This window comes from Bombus flavifrons, chromosome 4 (assembly GCF_040668555.2).
Source record: "Bombus flavifrons isolate JBK064 chromosome 4, iyBomFlav1_principal, whole genome shotgun sequence".
In the NCBI taxonomy this organism is placed as follows: Eukaryota; Metazoa; Arthropoda; class Insecta; order Hymenoptera; family Apidae; genus Bombus; species Bombus flavifrons.
Window position 1 is genome coordinate 14,663,576 of NC_138445.1, and position 24,884 is coordinate 14,688,459.

The 24,884-nt window shown below is 34.2% G+C and overlaps 4 protein-coding genes across 14 annotated transcripts in view; 2 read left to right on the top strand and 2 right to left on the bottom strand.

Moving 5' to 3' along the window:
* The window catches only part of LOC138178668 (kinesin-like protein KIF13A), a 174,936-nt gene extending 160,589 nt beyond the window's left edge, over positions 1–14,347 (bottom strand). For 3 of the 9 annotated variants that reach the window (XM_069110775.1, XM_069110771.1, XM_069110769.1), the window contains exon 1: positions 14,082–14,345. In XM_069110775.1, coding sequence (XP_068966876.1) covers positions 14,082–14,136 — 55 coding nt within the window. In that variant the 5' untranslated portion in view covers positions 14,137–14,345. Of the gene's footprint in view, positions 1–14,081 lie in introns of all 9 variants that reach the window. The other 6 variants (XM_069110768.1, XM_069110767.1, XM_069110772.1 and 3 more) reach the window with 4 other exon arrangements.
* Positions 14,348–14,463: 116 nt separating this feature from the next.
* On the top strand, positions 14,464–17,009 carry XRCC1 (DNA repair protein XRCC1). 2 transcript variants are annotated; one of them, XM_069110793.1, is made up of 3 exons: positions 14,464–14,571; positions 15,386–16,707; positions 16,778–17,009. In XM_069110793.1, the coding sequence occupies exons 2-3, from the start codon at positions 15,413–15,415 to the stop codon at positions 16,905–16,907; spliced, it is 1,425 nt and encodes a 474-aa protein (XP_068966894.1). In that variant the 5' UTR covers positions 14,464–14,571; positions 15,386–15,412; the 3' UTR covers positions 16,908–17,009. The 2 variants fall into 2 exon arrangements, with proteins under 2 accessions (XP_068966894.1, XP_068966893.1); XM_069110792.1 differs by lacking the exon at positions 14,464–14,571 and adding an exon at positions 14,886–15,293 and having other exon boundaries at positions 16,778–17,007.
* A 311-nt stretch (positions 17,010–17,320) lies between these two features.
* On the top strand, positions 17,321–23,916 carry PI31 (Proteasome inhibitor 31 kDa). Of its 2 annotated transcripts, XM_069110801.1 has the most exons (6): positions 17,321–17,598; positions 17,950–18,099; positions 18,192–18,448; positions 18,909–19,058; positions 19,139–19,281; positions 23,365–23,916. In XM_069110801.1, the coding sequence occupies exons 1-5, from the start codon at positions 17,452–17,454 to the stop codon at positions 19,263–19,265; spliced, it is 831 nt and encodes a 276-aa protein (XP_068966902.1). In that variant the 5' UTR covers positions 17,321–17,451; the 3' UTR covers positions 19,266–19,281; positions 23,365–23,916. The 2 variants fall into 2 exon arrangements, with proteins under 2 accessions (XP_068966902.1, XP_068966901.1); XM_069110800.1 differs by lacking the exon at positions 23,365–23,916 and having other exon boundaries at positions 17,327–17,598; positions 19,139–19,312.
* LOC138178670 (PRL-1 phosphatase) lies at positions 19,423–23,365 on the bottom strand. The gene is made up of 4 exons (XM_069110776.1): positions 23,028–23,365; positions 22,819–22,950; positions 22,571–22,737; positions 19,423–22,489 (listed from the first exon to the last, which is right to left on the bottom strand). The coding sequence occupies exons 1-4, from the start codon at positions 23,142–23,144 to the stop codon at positions 22,378–22,380; spliced, it is 528 nt and encodes a 175-aa protein (XP_068966877.1). The 5' UTR covers positions 23,145–23,365; the 3' UTR covers positions 19,423–22,377.
* Positions 23,917–24,884: the final 968 nt, after the last annotated feature.

Consider the following 24,884-nt stretch of genomic DNA (forward strand, 5'->3'; position numbering starts at 1 on the left):
TTCGTTTAAACATTTATCGAGTTGGCAACTAAGTGATTGCGGATTTTGTCATTAGATGGTATTGACAAAATCCGCAATCACCTAGTTGCCAACTCGATAGTAAGTGCACGCGTATATTATTTTCGTACGGAGATGTACGAGCATAATGAAGAAGTTAATATCGAAAATACATTGCAATGGAATCCTTTACATCGTTGTTAGACTGCAGATTTTTATGCAAATACATATTTTTGAAGATGTAATTGAGAAAACAGAATCTACGTGGACAATTGTTTCATTCGTTAACACTAGAACTACCGATAGTTAACACGAAGCTATTTCTACCCAAATCAATGAAAATGACTGGTCTTTAAAAAATATGTGTCGGGTTAAGGTTAGAATTTTGGGCGCGTAACAACTCTTCACGCGAATTAGCCATTGTTTTACACAGCCGAGATTATATTTACACGTATATACAAGTCTACTACAAAGATTAACAAATAATAAGTCTAGTGAATAATAAGCTAAACGAATAATAAAGTTAGTGAAATAATAAGTCTAACGAATAATAAGTTTAATGAATAATAAGTTTAGCGAACAGTAAGATTAATGAATAGTATGATTTACGAATAATAAGTTTAATGAACGCTATTAACACTATTTTTGGGTTCAAACGAATCCACGGTCAGCGGGATAACTCTCTACTAAGCGTAAACTGATCTTAGGCACAGAAATACGATTGTTGAAAATGCTCGATGTGTCACTCTCCAAGGCAATCGCAAGAATGCCAGCCTCGTGGAAATTTTTCTCGCTGTACGCTTGCATTTGTTTTCTATACTCGTTTGGAAGCATCGAGAAAGTTCCAAGCGCCGTTGCTAGGCAATTTCTGCCTGGAGTTTGATTATTAATACAATGTATGTCCCATTGTATCAGCACCTCCGAGGCAACATCACACGTGGCTAGGCCCGCTCCCGAGGTCGCATGCCGCCACAACCACATTGCTCGGAAAACCCATACAACCACTCTAGACCTCCGTTAAGCAAAATGTCCATCCCGTGACCGTGGCTACGTTCGGCGACCAATTGTCACCTCGAACCCAATCTCGCTATCACAAATCTCCACCTAGATACACGATTTACATGGAAACAACATCAATAATATACAAAATACAGACAGCAAGGAGACAAATGCAATGGTTGACAAGTCGAAAATCCAAACTAAGCATAGAAAACAAATTAAAAATATACAAAACAATTATAAAACCAGTCTGGACGTACGGAATACCAATATGGGGAACAGCAGCAATGAGCCATATAAACAAAATAGAGATAATCCAAGCTAAAATCCTCAGAACAATAGTAAACGCACCATGGTACGTCAGAAACGAAGAGGAGATTAGCAGATACGCAAGAAGGTACAGAGAAAGAGTAGCAACGCACCCGAATCGGCTGGCAGCGGAAACGATCAACACATCAAACATAGAAAGAAGACTAAAAAGGAAACACACAATAGATCTCACAAAGGACACAACCTAACAAACACGAAGATGGTACCCCGCTGGGGGTAACCACCCACATGTTATATTATTACAACACCAAGATATAACATTTTACCAAATGTCCTACTGGACAAATTGTAAAATTCAAATAAATAAATAGAAAAAAAATTTATCTCGAACAATTACAGCTATGATAAAATCAAGGCTAGAGTACTAGAAGATGTTCCTGAAGTTTCCAAGGAACGGCTTCGGCTTTCCTTTCATCTCTGACATATGTAATAATAGAATATTTGTATATTTACCGATTTATTACTTTCTTAATGCAAAATACTAGAAATAAAAGAAAAAGCATTAAAAAGAGCAGCAAGGTACGAAGAGGAAGCCCTAGAATCAAAAAAGGAATTAGTAAAGGAGTGTACAAAGGAAAGAGAGAGAGAATGGGGGAATGGTCAGGAAGGGAAAAGAGCAAGAAAGAGAAAGAGGGGACTAGCAGAGGTGAGAAAAGGAGGGACGTAGATAGAGACAGGAGAGGAGCAAGAAAGGACGATAGCGGACCAAATTATAGAAGAAAGAAGAAAGAGAGAAGCAGAAGAGAGGGGGAAAAGCATAAAGGAATCCAAGTATAATATACGCTACAGAAACATAGCCAAAGAAAAATTACCAAAGTACTTAGAAGGGAGGATGAAGTGGAAGGACAGAAGAATACTGGCAAAATTCAGATGCGGAAACGAGACCAAAGCAAGGGAATACTGGAAAGAAGAGGGGGGAAAAAGATGCAGACTATGCAGAAGAAAAGAAGAAGACCTAGGACATGTAATAGAAGAATGTGAAATAACGGGAGGACCAAAGGACGTAGGAAAAACGCTAAACGAGACTGGAGAAGGTTTAGCAGAATTGAAAGCAATAATAGAGAAGAGAAGGACAAACGACAAAAAGGAGGCACAGCAAGGAGGCTAAAGACCAAAGTTGCAATAGTGTTTAGTCGTTAGTTGCTAATTACAGGTAACAGGTAGAATAAGTAAGGTAGTGCAATAGAATAGAGTGGAAATAGAGGGGAGGTAGACATACAAGAAGAGAAATAAGAGATGTAGAACCGAAAGTTCGTCCAAAGCCGAAAGGCACGGACTAAGCAATAATAAATAAATAAATAAATAATGAACATTATTTTCTTACAGAAGCAAGTCCATGTTATGTAGTAGATTTTTGCTATTATTAATCCATCTAGGATTCCTAAATGAGGGTTGACACATTTATAAAATTGCAGAGCCAGTCATTTTGAATGCTGTGGTGTTTCTAGTGTTGCGATCTACCGATCGATCCGAAATATCCCTGATATCTGATATCATCGTATCGAATGATACGCGGTAAAAATTTGAAAAACCTGTGGCAAGTTGTACAAAACGAGAAAACTGGTTAATTGGAGTTCGATAGACGGATTGCAGGATCCTTTTACACTTTGATGAGTACCAGTCATTTTAACTGGTATTGCTGTAAGTAGCCTTGGTACAAAATTATTTTCAGTTTGAATACGTAAGAAAGAAAATAAAATTCATTATATTATTCTTTTAGTTATCGTTGCGAAAGTCATTACATCATTGCGGAAGAAAATATAACGAAGTAGGAGTTTTAAAATAAAATTGACTGGTTTGGTAATTCTAGTGTTAAATATCACGGAAAACGCTACATACTTTGGATATTTTATACGGTTTCTCGTATTAGATGAATTCTGTGCATCTATGCAGATTTCCTATAATGCATAAAAATTCGCGGTCTAATTAACCATGCGTTGATTAAATTGAAAATCTAAACGAAACGACGGATGTTTTGATTTACATGGCAAAGAATCGAAGATCAATTTATCCATATGAATCGATATTTGTCCATTGGGATTTAAATTCTTGATAGATAGGAAATTTCTCTTACGTCACTTGTTTTGCAACGTGATTGATCGGAGTTTCTTATTTGTTCTCCAAGTTGCCGCAACAACTAAATATAGTTTGTTCCTTACGATAATAGCTTTCTTATCGGCTAATAAATTCTGCTCGAATTATTTTCTCTTTCTGTAATTCGAGATATCGGTAAATCAGTATTTCATCGACGCTGTCCTTCTTCGTCGAGAAACCCTAACAATCTAGTCTCGGAAAATATCACAAATCTATTTTTAATTAATTTATTTAATTCTTAAATTTTTTCTCTTTTTTACCAAAATTTAACTACCTAATCTGTAATGTATATTTTTAAAAATTCCCGCAATTATGTTTCCTCCTAGTTTCAAGATGGAACCCACAGTCAAAGAGGAAATAGCAAAATATAGTGATAGGTATAGCAAAAGAGTCAACGAACATCGAAACCCCCTAATTACTGGATTACTGAAGAGACACTACTCGTTAGACCTAAACACTAGATTTAATTAGATATTTATATTAAGTAATATTTACTTATTTATAACAATTACTTATAAATTATACTTATCTATAATAAGTATTAACTTATTATAAATAATTAGCCGTGTCACTGCGCCACGCCAGAAAAAATTGCTGAAAATTCTCAATGCGAGAATTGATTGTAAATTTTAATAAATAAAATAAAAAAAAAAATCTACCAATTACCTCGTATCCATCTAATTCAAAAGAAAACATAGAAATACGTATGATATTTCAAGCAATTAATTTTTTCATACACACGCGTTGCTCGACTTCTCGAAAGAATTATTCGCCTATTATATCACATTTTATATGAAATAGACAGCGTCGTCGATCGTCCAAGTCAGCGAGATACGAGCGGAGCAATCTCTGATAACGTTTATCAACGACACGAAATTCCATTTTTCTTTCTTCTTTTCTGATTCTATCTTCGCGGCGAACTTAACAGCCACATATCTTCCGCTGTAAGTGACTCGAAGAGAAGAAGCTTCACGGCGTTTTCCACGGCAACCGAAATGAATTTTTGTATGCAAATGGACAACTCGGTTTCAAACGTAAAAATTCCAAGCGTACGTATTCGCGCGACCAAGGATTGAAGTTCTAAAGACAGGACAGAAAGTTTTCGAGCAAAACTGTAAGAGCTTGAAAGAACTTCAAGAAGCAAAGTTTTTAACCGACTTCTATCTTTTGATATCATTTTCGTACGTTTTAATTTTTACACCGTCCTCTTTTCTACCATTTTATTCCAACGCGAGATATTCGAAAATTACGCTGATTGAATACATAAAATCGCTAGCATCGCGGAAAATCAACAAACCCCATGGAATTTTCGTTTTAAAATATTATTCATCGGATCGTGGAACTTGGCATCTTTATATTCGGCATCGCGTCCCATTTGCATGCGAAAATTCATTTCGCTATCGCGTTCGAAAACGTATTTGTCATATTTCATTAAACATATTAGGCTGTCCGAAAAGTTTCTTTCGCTTTATAAGGAAATAATATGACGCACAATGTTTTTTATTTTATATTCGATGTTTATTGAATTATGCACGAACATGATAATAGAAATATAACGAAATGATACCTAATTCGATAAAATGATATAAAACAGAAATTGTTGTTCGTCTATTATCATCTTATGAAACGAAAGAAACTTTTCGGACAACCTAACACGAAACTTTACGATATGACGCTATTTCAAGGTAAACGTCGTACTACGTTTTATATGGAATATTCATATTTGAAATTGTTTGTTTTATCACACGGTCGAAAATCGATATTACTTTTCTATCCGCTGAACGAGAACTTGTTCCATGCGAGTTGATATAAAATATCCCGTACGATCACAGTCCTAAAGGATTACATCCTTTTCGCCTGGTACAGGAATTGGTAATACGAGGCTCGCATTTCCAATAAAATTCCCGCGAAACAATCTTCAAAACAAATATTTTTTAAAGTAGCTTTAAAACACTTTGACTGCCACGTTGGTCATCGACGTTTCGACTTCTTACAATTGTTAAAATTGAATGAAAATTCACAGTTAGGACATTTTGAATATAACCGATAAATAGAAAGTACTTTGAGTTAAAAAGTACCATTTCAACCGAATGTTTCGTCGAAATCGTAAAAATAATTATAATACTGTTCACTAATATCTTCTACACGTTTCAACGATACATTCTGCATGTTTCGCTTACGACGAAATTACAAATGCGAATGGTTGGTTGAAATAAACGAAGCCTCGTTATAATATGTCGCTATCAACTGTTACCAAAGCGCCACACCTAACCACCAATAAGATAAACTGTCCATTGAAGAAGAACGTTGTCTTACATCGTCAATTTATTATTATTTTGCCATTATATGCTTTGAATAATAAGAATACTGCCGTGGCGTGCTGAGCGGAAAATGTGATTTCGACGTGGCAGTCAAAGTGTTAAAAGATGATCGTACTTAACTTCGTAAGTAGAATTTTATATTAAACAAATAGAACAAATATATAAAATGGAATAATTAAATAAATTTCAAAAACAATACGTTCAATTATAATAGATATAATTGTCGAGAATTGTGGATCTTAATTGCCGAAATAAAAGTAAAGGGACATTAAGACTACACTTAGAATTTATATTAAAATAGTTTTAGATCTATTTAATAAACGATTTCCAGGATCTTCGTCGATACACGTTTGCACGCGTCTCAGCATTTCCTTTGTCTCACTATCTTCCATACCACACTGCCAACGGAACAGTTACATTCTTCCGTTTTTCGAGACAACGCGCGCACACGTACTTCCACACACTCGTATTCACATACGCGTGTCACTACTACGCGGCCAATCTAATCTAGCACACAAAATTATACATATCTAAATGATAATAGATATTGTGATTAAATTAAAAAATTAAGATGAGCTATCCTTTGTCATGAACTAACAATTTGCCACGTCATTTTTAGTAAAAAGGTTGCCGACTATTGGCCTAACTTATATCACGTTGACTGTGTCACGACCGGCACGCTTCAAATCCGATGGACCTGACGATGGAGATAAAAATGTGGCAACAATGTATATCGCCGAAGTGCCTAACGAGCCATCGATATGCCAACGGTCCTTCCGCCGAATATTCCAGAAGAAGGCGTGCGTGATGTAACGTCAATTCATATTAGAGACCAGGCCACACACCGCGGACAGGATGGCACCCAGATGTCTGCACATCCTTGGCGCGTACCCTCGATAGTCTTAAATACCCACCGGGGGTCTTGGAATTTTCATAGTTAAGGGGGTATTTTGGTCTAGAAATTTGCAAAAATCGAAAAATTTTTTTCTTCATATTTTCAATGTTTAGACATTCAAGAATATGCCCTTAAAAGGAGTTTTCAAAATTTCAATTATTTTATGAGTTACAGCCATTTTTGTGACGCGGCATCTGCTCCGGTCTGACCGGAACAAATGAATAGTAGACGGTAGACGTTGTCCGAGTAAACTTGTCTCAAAACTTTAAACGCGTTTTTCTCGAAACTACTTTTTTCGAGTTGGCGTGCACGATATCTCAAGTTCTAATGAACCGATTTATTTTAAATTTGGTCTGAATATTTCTTGTATACTCCTCTATCGTCCGGACCACGCACAGCTTAAAATCTTTAATATTAATATTTTTTAAACGTTCGGAATTGTCAAAAAAACGTGCGAAATAAGAAATTTTTTTCAAACGGCCGTCATTTTGTGAAAAAATGTTGTATCGATTTTTCCAAGGTTCAGACGATAGCGGCATCCATACTAATTAAGAATCCGTTCGCATTTTTTGTTTCGGATGACCAGAAGGGTTGATATCATGCACGCCACGACACCCCATTTTTTTGGCAGCACCCACTTTGCCAGTTCGTAACTCTTTAAATATTGAGTTTTTTTCAGTGAATTTTTTACGTAATCTCGAAATATCAATAAACAAATGCTAAAAAGAAGGGTAGCAAAAATATTTTTTGTTTCGCTTGTACAGAGCTTTAAAAATCGCCCGAAATTCATGCCTCTAGACCAGAATACCCCCTTAAGGTCCATCGGACCAAGCGAGTATTTCTTGTCTTAGATTCCCTTTTACGTTTATTGTTTACCACGTGTTAGCATAGAAAGTTGGTTTTCTTCATATCTGGTATGTTCCGTTAGCAACCTTCTCGCGAGGGCGGCTAAAACCCTTCCTGGTCCATCAACCGTCTTATTATCCAATCGGAGACGGTGTCTACTGCCCTCGCTTCCTCAACCAAAATTGTCATCAACAAATCCGATAGTCCCGTGTCCTTAGACACACCCACCCCTAGCCTTCCTCAGACACAGTATCGTCAGTAAGACGTACTTATTCTGTATCCTCAGAATAGTCAACATATCTTTACCGGTCTCTACCCTTATAACAGTCGCGTACTTAACGTATCATTGCAACTAAGTCTTACATAACGTGGTTGGAGTGAATTGTGATTTATGTTAATTCAGTGTGTATTACATTGTGATTGCTGAATTCATAATAAAGTTTAATTAAAACAAAATTAATAGATGTGTTACGACTCAGCTATTTTATTTCATCAACCAACCCTTCAGTTTACGTGACAGTGGCAACGGCCTAACAAACGCGTGGATAGTGGGATACTGAGGGGTGACAAAGAAGAAAGAAACAAATCCAATCGAAAGTGAAATTGTAAGAGGTTCAGTCTTGAAAAGTCACGGCTGGAGTTCAGAACCAAATCGTAATTAGCGTAAACCGAGTGTTCAAAAATAAATTCTCTTTTTATTTTTCTTTTCATCTGAGATTTCCTTTTTTTTATTTTACGTGACAACTACCAACTGAAATCTCCGCCAGGCCACGCGTGCCGCAGTACCAAGCGTTCTCTGCTAGGTACTTCCATCGATATTTTAATAATGCGAGTAAATAATTTGTTTAATAAACCATTTTCCTATTACTTTTATACAATTTTATATCTTATAATATTTCCTAAAATTGTATATTCAATAGTTTTATTACTTCCTCTAGAATATTATCTCTTCAAATACCCAGGACGATCCTTCGCAAGTAGTCAAATAAGCGCCACCCGAATACGGGTGACGCGGCCCTACCGGAAACTTTATTGTCACCCGAATACGGGTGTCGTGGCAGTGAACGTGATATAGGTTGGTAAGCAAGTGCACAAGTAACAGTGTAAGTCGGAAGGAACAAAATGAAAAATTGCACGATGCCGCAAACCAGGCGGTCAGTAAATCTGCCAGTTGGCCGTATGGCATGATGAATAACTGGAAAACGTCATAACCGTATGTCATCGGTAAACGGGAATATCATAAATCGATTGATTTCGACCTCGACCAGAGAATTTTGGTGTCTAGCTATTTTACACGTGCAGATATAGCTGTGCTTATAAATATCACGACAAATTACTGGTCTCACACGAAACGCGATAATTGATTCAGATTATTGGAGAAACGATTAATCGGGTCAGCTCTGTCTTTCCATTCGTACGTACCTTCTATTCGAATATAAACGACAGTGTAGAAACGCGATAAGCGCAACATTTACTTTCTTCTATCTTTTATAAAAGAGAATTTTTTAATTCAACGTGCTATCAACCATACAGCGCCATCCATATCATCCAAAGAACTTGCTCGTTTGATCAGGAATTAAATATGTATTTTTACTATCTTATATCATATCGATGAATCTACGTATACATAACGTGATTAGTCATTTTATTGATCTCGAAGGACAACACACATTGTCCACCATATAATAACTGCATTGTTGCCTAAAAAATTGTTTTATTTAATTTAGCAACTAAATATGTATTCTTGATATCTATATCATATTCTTGTCATTTAGTTGGTTTTATACGAAACTTTCTGCATTTATCGTCTATCGCGGAAAGGCAATATTATCTTTAGTCACAGTCGGTTGCTTCTCTTTTCAGCCAATTGTAGATCATATCGAAATATCTTCTCTCTCGGTCACCGAATGATATAGAAATGCGAAAATCAACAATTGTACACGCAATATCATATCTTTCCCAAATGATCTTTCGATTATCTATGCTCTGTCGTCGAGTATTTTACAAAAACCGTAAAAAATCTCGCCAGAAAGTGTACGAATTCGTACTTTGCCAATGCCACAAAAATTTACAGAACATTCTGTACAAACGTACTGGATGCTTCCATTTAACCGCGCCACGTTTTTCCACTCATTCTCCAGCGAATTATAGTTCTCTAACATTGAGAAATATTGAGTTGGCAACTAAGTGATTGCGGATTTTTTCATTAGGTGATATTCATATGATCCGAAATCACTTAGTTGCCAACCCAATATGTTCACAGTTTGGACAAAGTACGAAAAGAAATCTCATCGGCGCGCACGATCTTCCCTTTCAATTTTGCGTTACAAATATTACACGATATCTGTTTATTCGCCAAAGAAGCGAGAAGCAAAACTTGAATGTAGAAATCAAAATTCATGTTCGATTATACTGGGTGGTTGGTAACTGGTGGTACAAGCGGAAAGGGGGTGATTCTAGGCGAAAAAAGAAGTCGAAAATATAGAATAAAAATTTAAAAATTTAAAAATTCAAAAATTCAAAAATTTAAAAATTCAAAAATTTAAAAATTTAAAAATTCACAAATTTAAAAATTTAAAAATTCACAAATTTAAAAATTTAAAAAAATAACGTCAATCGAGACAACGATCTACAGTGAGGTGCGTTATAACGTACCGCACGCGTACCGAGCGAAAATTCAAAGTCGATTTTCTCCAAAACAAAGCCTCAAAGGAAAAATTTTTATTCTATATTTTCGACTTCTTTTTTCGCGTAGAATCACCCCCTTTCCGCTTGTACCACCAGTTACCAACCACCCTGTAGAAGTGGAAATACCATGTACGTAAAAGTTTCTAACAGTATACAGCTTTGTATCACGTGCACCATGTAAAATCATACAGGTAGACAAATTTCCTAATTTCTCTCTGTACGTTACAACAAAAATAAACGTAATTTGCCACTACTAAAGCTTAAATAGAAGAAAGAAAAAATAACAAAAAATGAGAGAGAAAGAGGGAGAAGACTGAAATATAAAAATTTTAGAAACGTAGAGCTAAGTTAAGGTCTGTCCATCCGTAGAGACTCAACATCTGTCCATTAGTCACAGAGAATCGACGTTTACGGACTCGAGAACTCCAAGATCCGCGTCAGCGTACAAGGAATCGGTAGCTTTGAACTCGCGGAAACCTTCCGCGGAATCCTTGGCCCAGATATTCGGCACGTGATCGAACGCTTGGTCAGCGTTTGCACGTAATCGACTAACCCCCGTTATAGGATAAGAAAACGATGACACAAAAGTAGTGGATCGTGATAGAGAATCGTTCCGCAACCTCGTCGTTCTTCCTGGAATGTGCCAATCGAATAGATTCGATCCCATTCAGTACGATCTCGCCGTTCGATTCGATTTACTCTTGTCAACCTTTGATACAAGACGCTCGAACCAAGCATATTGAATGACTAGAACGATCGACGATATCGCGTTTCGGCACCCCATTCGATGTACTGCGTCTTCTTTTCATCCTCTTTGAGAATTCGAAACAACATGGAAGACCCTTCTCGATTGGATCCTTCCCGCGTTACATTTCTATCCTTCGAGAACTATGCTTGCGATCAAATAACCGACGAAATATGAGGAAAGAATTTTTGATCAATACGACTGAATTATGGCGCGCTTTAAACAGCACGAGATACGTGCAACTGCCAACGTTAATATTCGCACACGGTGTTACCTTTGTATTCGTTAGTTTGTATAAGAAGGGACGATTTAAATGTTATTAAATATGTGTTAAATATGTGGTGTAATGTTACTTGTTTGTCGAGAATATGAATCATTTATTCTAGCGCGAAAATAGGTGAACAGTTGGTTCCTGACGATGACGATTTAATTTAACGTAAGTAATTGTAACAGTTGTAATATTAGTAACAAGTCAGAGAAAATTAGCAAGCCGAGAGGGCAGAGAGGAGCGATCGTTACTCTTCGCTCGAACGTTTCCTCTCGATTTATTTTTATTTCCTTAATTATTCGATGACGGTGAGTAATTATCGGGGAGAGTGCACTTCTCCCTGAATAGCGATGCCTGTTGATAATCCGCGCTAGAGACCAACCTCTATGTACTAACACGTCATCGATCTTTTTCTCCCTGTGTTCATGGCTCCATTTCGATGGATAGAACTGATTCGAGATCTCTATCCTACAGATGTAGTCGATTCGAAATGAAAAACGGCCTTCTGTCCGTGTTTTAACCTTTCAAACTCCTATATTAATCAATCGAACCCTATTACGTTCGCACGTTTAGCACGTTTCCGACTCTATCGTATTCAAAAATCTCTCGATCGATATCACGTTGAAAAAATTTATCATTTCGATGTTATTTCAAATCACACTAAAAACATATAAAAAAAAATATATATATATTACCCGAAGTAAATAAACTTTACCTCGCGTAGTATTTTTAAAAACATGTTCAATGTAAAATTGAAACGAAAAATCGTACGTACCAATAACACTTTTCCGTATTTTGTCCACACTGAAGATATTTTTTAAGGTTAGAAAAGCATAATCGATGGAGAGAACGATCGAAAGAACAGAGTTAACCTAGCAGCGGTCCGCGCGTAAAAGTCACGGACAATGGTAATGGCGACGCTTTAACGGCGTGTCCACGATCAACGTGCGTGTTAACGATATGTCGATTCCGAGGTAAACCGTATTACGTCAAAACACTGACCAACGCACGCTTATACTGCTGCTCCGTCAACCGATTGGAGAGCATTCTTCAAAGGACACGAGACGAAGGAAATAAAAGTAAAAAAGTAAAAATTCTATACGTATGAACCGGTCACAGGTTAAATCGGTTAACTTCACGGAACAAAAAGCAGAGAAAATTAATGGAAATTATACAAGACAAGTATCGATCAAGCGCTTCGGCATTAAAATTTACGAAATTTTAAAAAGCAGAGTTGAGTCTCAAAAATCGGATACGCCAGAAAAAGAAATCTTTTCCTTTATGTATTAAAAGCGACAAGGTGACACGTAAACGTCATCGTCACGTTATCACTCCACCTGTGCGCTCGTTGCTGCATTCACGATCATTATCGAATATCGTTTCAACTGTTTACAAGTACACACACAAGTACACGCACCGTAAAATCAAGTATAATAAGCAGACTACGGATTTTTATGGCTCTGTGGAAAATTTAAAAGTGCAAAAAATATACAAAATGCATGTAACTAAAATACGGGAGACATTCAAAGTGAAATATTTATCATAATTTTTTAGTAGATGAAATAAATCTTCATGCAGATTTTATTATTTTAGTGAGGTTGATAAAAATATGAAGCTGCATAAAAACACGCAATCTAGTAACAGGACATTCGAGAAATCGATAAAAAATAAAAAAATCGTAGCGCAAGGTACTTGAAACGTACGATTTTGTTATCGAGTCGTTGTGATAGCGCGAAATCCAATCGAGATAGCCATTGCGACCAGTCGAACTCGTAAGAATCACTCGTCCGATCGATCGAAATTCGACGTCGGAAGGCCAACACGAGTAACGTCACTTTTAGTCACATGTTTGTTCTTTGTCACGCGGTTTTACCGTGCGACAACTGACGGCCAACGGTTTCATGTTTTCTTTTTAGACAAACGCGAATGATAAAGAAACACGCGAATCATCCATTCATTCATAATTATTTTCTATCCTAGCAAGTTCGAGTTCAAGAACTTTAACTTCATTATTTTATGATATGTTTAAGTACTACGTTAGTCAGCATTAGATATTTGCTACTGCAATACTATGTCAACTGTGAAATACACAAATTACGCGTAACTGTAATTATGTAATTCTCGATATGATGAAACGGAGCAAAAGTTCTAGTTTAAAAATTCTATTATAAATACAATCTGGCATGTTACATAGAATAGGCATTTATATGATATTACAAAATAAGATTCGCATAATTGAACTAATAAATATTTGACAAGTTACAAGTCACGAGTTACAAGGGCAACAAATTTGACAATTTAATTGCCCTTATTCGATATAAATTTAAATTGTGGAAATTTGGTGCAAGAGAAGTTTATAACCTAGAGAACTTGTCACTTGTCACTTGTCAATTCACCATATAATTTTATTCATTAGTAAATTATTGTGCAAGGGGGTCCCAGATGTCAATCCAAGCATGCAGATGAAAGGAGAGGCAACGATCCCTAAAACGGTCCGTGACTTTCTGTGCTTTGTACAAAAGAGCGACAGAGATTCAACTAGTAAACACTAGAGAAGTGGGTCTCGTAGACTGAGCCCTCCTCTTCATCTCATGCACGCTTTTTAACCAGGCGTAAAGTATCGATACGGGCGCGAGATAAAGTAACGTGAGACACGATAAATAGATGCAGTATAGCGCAGCAGGTGAAAAACACGTTCGTATCGTTGAGACGATAGAAAGAAAAAAACAAAAAATGTCACTGTCAAAACGTACTCCGACCGCAAATACCAAAGGTCGATTTCGAAATCGTTAACCGGATAAATACGGTGATCCAACGTGAATCAAAATTGGCAAGTGATAGAATGATTATTAAAGAGACATGGTAAAATAATGATACTTTATTTTCAGATGTACGTACCTCTGCGATTGAACGGCCGAACCCGAACGGCAACCTTTATTTTATCCGTAGCCATGATTTCACACCGGTAACGCGCACTGTATATCCCGATCACAAGGAACTACTCGATGCTTTTGTTGTACACAAATACGATATTCACACGATCTTCATAGCGCTACATTATTTTCAACCCATACCGCGAACGTTTCATTCTTTCAAACGGCACTACGTCTCACCGAGCCCATGACACACTTCGCCATATTGCTTGAAGCTCGTCGTGCGCCAGACGACAGTCGTCCTATCGAGTGCACGTGCTTCCGAGAACTGCCGCTAGGAACGCTCGCGAGCCGAAAGTCCTATGACGTCACGTGTTCTGAGCCATCTGTCATCTGGTGGCCGAATATGAAACTAAAGGACAGCAAATTATTCGATCGATGGAAAGGTTATACGGCAACAAATCACCGCGCGATTTGAGTTCGTATATGTTTACGCAATAAAACGAAAACATACGGTAAAGTTCTATGACAATACTTATTAAAAACTTATAAAGTTTAAATAATATATACAAAATTATAAGAGTTATTGCTTTGCATATTACGATAATAGCGTTACCTAATGTTCTTACAATATTTAAATATGAGTTACGAGTATTCCGGCTTTTAAAACTAAATAACTCTATTATATACAATCACGAAAATCAACAACTGATTATTTTTTGGTACTCATTATGGTAATTGTCGGACACAAAACATGATTCATCATTCGAAATACAAAAAGAATAAAAAACTATATCTTATATTTTTTACAACAACAAATTTCAAATTAAATTCAATTTATCACTATCGTAACGATATTATAGATATATCGATTTATCAAAAATATAACAATATTATCAGTAACCTTATCGATAGCAGCAGCTATATTTTTTATACTACAAGTCGAATTATAAAAGCACGTAAATAAAGACACGTGATCAACATCTAGGGGAAAAAGAATTAAACTCACTATCTTGACATATTAAATAGAAAAATATTTTTCTAAACATTAACCTCTTAAGTATACAGACCGAATACGTTCGTCAAGTTTGCAAACTCAATTTAAACATTTCTTATAATGATACGAAGTAATCCCTAAAGATTATAATTCACTAGCGATTATCAGCCAATAGCTGATATACATAGTATACGAAATATACACACATTATTACATGTATTTCTTTGACAATTTTTGGCGGTAAACCAATTTATTTTTAGATAATTATGCTCTGATTCGCTTTTAAATAATTATTCGACGACATAATAATCTGTTTGTGTTTAATATTGTAGGTATCTTATCAATCTGAGGTGTTATCAATGATTATTAAATTTACCAAAGTAATAAGCTGTTCTTCAGAACATCCATCATACCCTGTATCTAATCTTCTGCAACATCGTTCACATTCCTCATGGCGTTGCGCAAAACCAGGAGAAATGCTTGCAACTGTTATTTTTCAATTGGCAGAATCATCTTGTATCACAGGTGTAGACCTTGGCAATTATCGTAGTTGTGTAGTAGTTGTTACTGCTTCTACAGCATCAGAACCTGACATATGGCTTCCCATTGTGAACCATCAATTCTTAACGCATGATGAAGCTGCAAATGGCAAATTTAGAGATCAAGTACAGATATTTGCAAAAAAAGACCTAAATCCAGATACAATAAAAATAAAGTTTGATCGTGTAAAAGTAACTTGCATGCAGTCAGCAAATTTGAAAGAATTATTTGGACTGTCCTTCATTGAATTAAAAACAGAAGTTGTACTTGATCTGGGATTAGATATTTTTGGAAGATTCAAATTGAAAAATCCGGAGGAAAATGACATTAATGACATTAAAGAAAGGTATATGAAAATGATTGGCCACAAGAAAACAGATTATAAGGCTGAATTACTTGCAAAAGTTAAAGAAACAGGTATGAGTAATTTTTCTAAACGACAAGAAGAGAATAGAGAACCAATGAAAAGGCCATTATTGCAAAAGTTGGAAGCTGGCAAAACAGAAGAAGTATTTGGGACTAGGAACAAAGATTCTGATAGTTCAACTTCAATGAATGATACTAAACATAAAAATGAAATAGTTACAAATGATAAACCAGTAGTAAGAACTCCATTTGGTGATGTTGTATCTTCAACTTCAATTAAAGAAAATAAAAATGATATACAGAAAAATGACAGCCAAAAAGATGGTACAATTTCAAGAAAACGTACTTTATCTCCTGAACAAAGTTCCTCAAAACAGAATAAAAGAAAACAAAATTGTTCTCAATGCCAAGATGAAAACAAACTATGTAATAACTGCGGAAAGTTACCAAAACCTAAGACAATAATTACACCTAAAAAACCTGTGAAAGAACCAAAAAAATCATTTTCAAAGCTTTTTGAAGATGTATCATTTTCACTTAGTGGATATGTTAATCCACAGAGAGATGAAATTAGGAAAAAGGCTCTTCAAATGGGTGCAAGATATATTGCTGATCCTAACACAACTAATAAAAGATGCACTCATTTAATCTGTGCCTTTAAGAATACACCAAAGTATCAACAATTAAAGGGCCACTCTAAAATTGTCTCACACACCTTTGTTGAAAAATGTTTTAGTGAAAAGATTAGGTAAGGTAGCACAAAACTATAACAAATAAATAAGTAAATTAGTACTACATAGTAAATAACCTTTTTCTAGATTTCCTTGGAGACGATATGCCCTAGATACCAAAGACAGTGCTGAACCAGAAAGTGAAGAAGAGATTTTAGCTAGTTCATCTCCACTCAATGCATTTGAAGAGGATACGGATTCGGATTCTTATTACTGAGATCAATATTTTTATATTTTTTATGTGTTGAAAATAAGTGCTGGTGCAGAACTCAATATATATGTACATAATAAATATAATTATTTAATAAATTAGTTCTTATACAAAATTCGCTTGTTACTAATATTATAATTTTTACTATAATAATAATAATGAACTTTGTTTATTACACATGCTCCGTTACCAATTAAAATTAAAATAAATATGTTCACGTAACTGAGTGTTCTAACAAAAAAGATACGTACCTTGGATATCATAACAAGAATTTAAATATAGAAATGTTTTCAAAGATTCATTTGTTTGGCGGTAATACGCATTACCGCAAAATCATATCAACCAAAACTAAAAAAATCATGATTTGAATACACAAAATTTTTGACGATATATTGCGATGATTTAAAATACAATTCAACATTTTTTAAATTAATAATGAATAATCGTTGAAACATTATACCGGTTCCGGAAAATAAATCGTCAATTGCATTCAAACACCAATGGCGTAAACTTATAAACTTCAAAACTCGTCTGTCACTCAGATACCAAAATGGGTGATACAAGGAATGTCTTTGGCTTTGAACTTGTACAAGAAATATATAATAGCCAGATTTCAAAAAAGGAAGATGTTTTAATATTATTCGTTCATTGGTACCTTATAAAATATGGATTCAGATGTATTGGAATCGGCGATTCTGTAAGTTGTTAAAAAACTGTGCTTTATAAAATATTGCGCAATTCTAATGCTTTATGTAGTAATATTGTTTTTGCAAATTTATTCGTATAATTAAGAAAGAAGGTACATATATAAGTTCTAATTGAAATTTTGTAGTGCATAACCTGTACTAATCTTCATTTCGGCATGTCCAATGTAATAAATGATTTATAATACGATTTTAATATAGATACAGATATTGTCATTGTATAAGCTTGAAGATAGTACAGTGAAACTTCTATCCCAGCACTATTATAATATATATAAAAATTGTAGGAATAGAGTAATCTTCTAGTGATAATTACAAAAGGTTTTATTTTTTTTTTGTATCAGAAAGCATTTGAACCAACAGAAAAAGGATCACAGTTACTTCCAGAAGGATGGAACACACGTCCAAATTATGCATTACGTTATATAAAGGACAGCAAATTGTTCATATTTCATGGTATAAAGTCTGACGAAGATTTACTTATAAATTTGTTGGTAATTTAAACTACATAATATGTTACGCGTTATGAAGCAATCTGTCTTATCTACAATGACAAAATAATAACTGTAAATATTTTATTCTGCAGAAAGTTGATGATCAAAATGTGTCCACTGTTCAATTTCCAATTAATCAGACTGTAAATGAACTTCATGGAGATTTAGAATCTGTAATACCTTCATATCAAAATGTTATAAATGTAATTCAGGAAGATCTTATACACGCATTGATTCCTGGCAATATGGTCGTAAATTCTACTCAAACAAGCTTTACAAATGATCAATCAAGAGACAATCCATTAAGGGTAGGAGAGTCGACACGCCCGTCGTCTGCATCATATCCATGGTAATATTCGCATCGATTCATAAGAAAACTATGAGTAATTTTATATAAAAAGAAATGTCTGTTATCATCTTTGTATAATAAAGGCTGACAGGGAGATAAAAAGAGAAGAATCGATGCGATTTTAATACATTAAATTTACAAATAACATGTTTGAAACATCTTTACAGAATTTTCATAATTCCGATGATATAAATCTGGACGACTTTTCATCAATTTTTGAATTTTAAATCTTTACCGTTTAATTTCAAGCATGAAAAAGCAATCGTCTTGAGAATTAAAAATCTTACATTTTACGAATACAATTGGTCCTGCAAACGTGATTGGTATAAACATTTTTACTCTCTCCATGACATGCCTAAAATAATTATATTCTATTTGCAGTACTCTATTTGTAAAGCAAACAGTAACTTTATGCCAATATTTTATGTTGAATATTTTATGTTTGTTTAAAATTTTAAAGGAACCGTGATGCTGATCCTTTAAGGGTAGGCGCCGCAGATTTAAATCCATTTGCCCAGGGTAGTGGTATGATTTTTGATCCATTTTCATCACAACGTAATCGTATGAATCCATCTAGACCTGGTTTAGGAGTTCCTGGTAGACTACCACCGTAAGTAAATAATAAAGAAATATAAAAGATATGTTTTTATTTGTATTAACACTGCCATTTTCGTTATTATCTTATTATAGAGGTGCAGTACCACCATTTGCAAAATTTGATCCTTTTGGCCCGCCGGACATTAATCAACCAAGACCACGTCGTGACCCAGACAACGACCACTTACCTCCACCAGGATACGACGACATGTTTATGTAAAACGACAGAACAAAATGTAAGAAATAAAACAAGTATACTTACCTAAACCATAGTTTCGTGCAGATTATTATATTCGCGAAATACTTTTAATTTTATAAAAGAGGAAGAAAAAAAACTGTAGTATAACGAAGCTATCTGAAATAAACGATTTCACACATTTGCAAAAGAAAAGTTGTAACGAAACATTTTATTTTGCAACGCATCAGACATATAAATGATACATCACAAAATGTTTCTTCACAAAACGACTTCCATTCTTTTTTATTTCATTACTGATGTTTTACAATATAACAAAATTTTTCATTTAATTTAATTAATGTCTTTAATACAGCATTAGGTAGGAAATTACATTAATAAATCAAATATACAATAATCATAATCCTTGTTTAAATTGCGCTAACTCGTTAAATTTATTTTTTGCATAATCGATTCGAAAGGAGTGACTGTTCTTACTTCATTACGTCGGTTCAAAATAGAGGATTTCTTTGCTACCTAAGTTGTTCCTGTTCTTTATTATTTATATGAATTGAAACACTATTATTTTTTTATATTTTTCTTAACGTAAAATCATATGAAACGAATGTTCATAATCGCCGTTTATAAAATAGCAGCGATTAAACGAAACATCTCGTGCATTTTATGGGTCATTTTTCATCTTCTGAATAATAAAATAAAATTTGACACAGCGTTTCGATTCAATTCTTCGAGAACGAAATCTTTCTTTCTTTCCTCTATTAATACTCTGTGAATACGCGATATAATAAATATTCAGGTTAAAACATATTGCTAAATACAATTTTAAATAAGATCTATGAATACCAATTGACTATTCGATTTAACTGTGGATTACAATTCTGGTCAACCGTGAAAAAGATCTTTAAATATCATTTTCATAGATACCACGTTCTGCAATAAGTCCAATCATTTGATGTCCTTTCTAATTTTCGCCTTTTTTTCGCAAAAAATGTATCACAGATAAAATATCTTCATTCATAAACGTAACTACTTCAGACAGTGAAGTATAACCGCTTGAAGAAGTGAATCGATTTGCAAAATTAAATTTCACATGACAAAAATTTGATGGTAACTTTTACGATGAATTGCTAGTAGGTATACCTAATTAAAGTATCAATATCTTACTTAAAAGAAAAAAAGAAGTTCATTGTAAAGAAAAGGGAAATTAAGAACATTTCACCGATCGTCATCAATTGTTAACAATAAACCTAAGGAGATAGAGAAAAGAAAAATTGAATAATTAGAAAATTATTCATTTTCGGATCTAAGACTCGATAATTTTTCTTTTTTTTTACGAATGTCCCTCGTCCCATCCTCTGGTAAAAAATATTGCAGTTTTTTTAACATTACAAAAAAGTAGCTGTACCAGGTTCAAATTTCATTTCGAGTCTGCGATTATGGTGAATGTACAGTGGTTATACAATGGTACTTAAAAGTTATGCACAAAAAGGACGAATATATCTTATTATTGGCGTATCGTGCAATTAAATTCATTATTTAGTTAACAGTTCCGTACAAAAATTTCATCTGGGTTTCTTACACGCTAATTACCAAAACCTGGGACAGGAAAAAAATACAAACATCGACTACGATAGTTCGTCAGCATATCACGCAACCTTCGCTATAAGCACGAGAAACGATTATGAACGCAATTCATGTATCATAATTATATACAGAAAACGTACATTCACGTTAAATCTGCAGACACATGAAATGATCTAAATATTACATTCATTAGTTTAGGAGCGAATTTTTTTTCTATCTTCTGAACACAGTTTAGTGTGGCGTACAGCATCACCGACAATTTTACCAAAATTGCGATTACGATTACAATATATGCTCCACACAAAATGCGTATGCAGCCTTTTAAAATTTATCGAATAAAAGTGGGTGTTTTTTTAAAAATTTTGGTGAAATTGCCGTTAAGCTACGATAAAAGTGATATATAACTCTGGAGTGATTTTTTTTCTTCACTTTGTTTCGTAATATTCGTTATTTCAAGTTAACGCAGATTTCAAGTTCAGTAAGAGTTAAGAACACTCATCAATTCGGCATGCCATTGGAAATGCAACGCAATGTTCCTTTTGTTTGTTATATTTTCAAAATTAATGCTTGATAGTTTAAAAAATTTGCTAATTTTTGTGCAAATCGTTTTATTTCATACAAAGCTCGAAAATTTATTCATGTGTGATAAGTATATGGAAATGCGTATTGCAATTTCTATGTTGATTGTTACTAATGTATACCAAATTTGATGTGATAATATAAAATAGAAAACAATATTTAAAGAATATTTACAACGCAGCGTTCACTCATGTTTCTTCTTGCTTGTGTTATATGCAAAACATCTGCAGAAAATATGTACTTAATTACAATCTGAAAGTAAATATATTGAATTGCTTAAAACATTTATTTATTCCTTTTATTTAATCATTATGGAGAACGTGAGTTATTTTCTTATTGCACTAACTTTTTAAATAACTAAATTTGATGACGGCTGGGTACAGTTGCAGTACCAAAGGAACCACATTTTACTACAAATCATACTAATCCAATGGTGTCTACCCCAACCATCCTTAAAGTATCTTGCATAAATAACATATTAACTAATGTTCACAAATTAATTAGTAACATTGTGTATTTTATTTTATTGGACCAAGTAAATGCAGCCTTCTAAAATACTTGTACACAATAATCTTAAAGTGACTAAAGTTGATTACATTTTTTGTTTATTCATTATACAAACGATCAGATCCATTCGAATTTTATTATTATTCATACCATGTTAAGGCTTTTTCTTTTCTGTAATACTTTATATTAATTTAGTATCAAAAATAAATACAAAAATTTCGTAAAAGAAGAGTGCAAATAATGATACACAATTTATTTTACTCTTTAACTGCTTCATTTATGCTGGAGAATCAGACGGTGCAAAATATACTATTAAAATTGTTTCATAAGTACAGTTGCATTTCCATTGATAGGCCTTTCAGAACTGAGTTGATACAGTATGTCTCTTGTTATCAGGCGCGAAAACCTATACAATTAGGTATACCAATCAGTATGAATTAGTAACTTTTCAAAGAAATCGTTTGATCTATTGGACGCAGCAGGAGTTCTTTTGTCCATTCTTGAGCTTCAACCGAGATTTGGGACGATACTTTTCAAGATAGGCCAGCTGCTTTGAGTTGATAGCGCCTCGTCTTTTACTGCAAAAGTAAACAACATTTGTATCTACCTCATATATAAAGCAATTGCATAAAGATAAATCAAAATGAATATATACTTACTCCCTAATTAACGCAACTGCATCTTCATACTTAAGTCCCAGCTCAATAAGGGCAAGTGCAACTAAGACTGGTGCCCTACCAAGTCCTGCGACACAATGTACTGCTACACATGCATCAGGAGACTCGCGAAATCGATTTTTTAGCAGCTCAAACCATTCATCAATGACCTATGATCAAAATTGTGTTATTAAAATCAAATAAATTATATTGTGTGGTTACTTTCAGAATACTATCAAAATAATGTTTACTTCATTTGGTGGAAATGTGCCATCATCAAATACCAAGTCTATGACATTGATCCCTTCTGTTTTAAGTTCCTCAACTTTGTACGTTGGTTCACAGACCCTCACTACTTCTTTAACATTGTGCTTTTTCAGTTCCTGTTAGAAGAACAATGTTTATTATATCGTATTACGGTTTATTAATATTTGTGTGTGAAAAAAAGTGAAAAACGTACTTGAATAAAAGTATGAATGGTCTGATCATTGGGCCGATCAGTAATAAGGAACTTCATGTTTTTGTATTCGATCTCGGCGGGTTCTGGTCTGATATCCTTCACCCTCATGTTGCTCATTTCCTTCTTGGACAACAAGTGGTGTAAAACTCCTACTCCTTTTATCCTTCTAAGTTTTATGTTTTTAATAATTTTGTACGACACTGTTTCTCTTTATTTTTGCAATGTGCCACACTATATGAAGCAACAAAGGCTGAATTTGACAACTTAGCCCATAGATGTCAGTCTTATAAAGTTGTTTTTCATTTAACTAATTGAATACTTTGTTATTTTTTTACAGAGGACAGAACAATGGGTTCACATGTAGACCTCAAGGAGGGTTGTTAAGGTGCAAATTTCGCTGAAAAGGTGAGGGCTACGTTACATTAGGCGTTGTTGATATGCGATCGATTCCCACTTGGGATCCTTGACTATGATTCGGAAGATTATCTGAAAAGAGATCACTGTGACAACCCTTGCACGATCCAGCTTATATATAACAACAGTCACTGACTTTGATGCTTACCTATTTGGCACTGGCTGCGCCTGGATCAGGTGCGCTCAGTAACTACAATGCTTGCATTTAATATTGTAAATTAACAATTGAATCTATTTAATTCTTCTATGTTTTGCGTGATGACTAGCTGATGATTTTCTGACTTCGAGGCAATGATCCCAGTATTAAAAAATTTTTCTTTGCCTGATTAAGATGTTCTTTCCTTGTTTCTTTTTTAATAGTACCTAGCAGATTCTAGGGTATTTGGGCGTGTCTCTCTATTTGTGTTGAGCCTGGCAGTATTCTGCACTATCCAGCTGAAACTCCATGTATGTGAGGATGCACTCACCAGGAAACTGTAACATAAACACAATTTTTATAATTATGTTATATAATAACAATTATATTATAAAGAAACATATATTTAATTTTTCTACTTGAATTTTTCTTGAAGAACTATTGCTTTTATACAATATTTGGTCCGTGTAAAATGAACGAAGGTTAGGTCCAGAAGACAAAACGTGACGTACGCATATTTCAAAAAATAATAAACGCAAAATGATATATATTTATAAAAGTAACGGAGATTCTACGTCAGGTCATTGTAAGATATTTTCGATTTGTTTCCAACAAGGAAGCGATTACAAGTTGTGAATGTTTGACACGTGCCAAATCTTGCGCCAATTTTCATAAGTATCCGCACACGTAATAAATATTCTTTAAAATCCTCACCCAAAGAATCCGAAACAATTGTCGTAATACTTTGTCACGATAATTCATTACGAATATGCAGCAGACCAAATTCTATCACTGAAAAAAAGTTTGCTCGACTACGCAAATTCCAGGGGATCTGCGTTGTCATAATGACATTAGTCGACATCTCGAAGCTCGAATAAAATCGATTAGAGGTAAAGCTTGTATGCAAAACCAGGATACGATGTATATATGCATATTGTGACTATGACGCATCTTAGAAAATTCTATTCATCTATGTTTTGTTAATTAATCAATATTCCAACTCAAAAATGCTAAACTAGTAGCAAAAGAATACTTGCGAAAAATACAAAGTTTAATTTTTATCCCGTATTTTTCTCAAATTTGTATTATAAAAGTAGTAAGGTTACGTGTTTCGTAAAAATTTCGATTATGAAATGAAATTACGTTTATACGATTTCTTCAATTAGTTAATAATTATTTGCAAATGGTAACATGGAAAAATATTGCATACAATTAAAAAATTGAGAGAAAGGTGAATATAAAAAATATTACAAAATATATAGATTATATGGTATGAATTGTGATTAGATCATTTAGTTACAATTTAA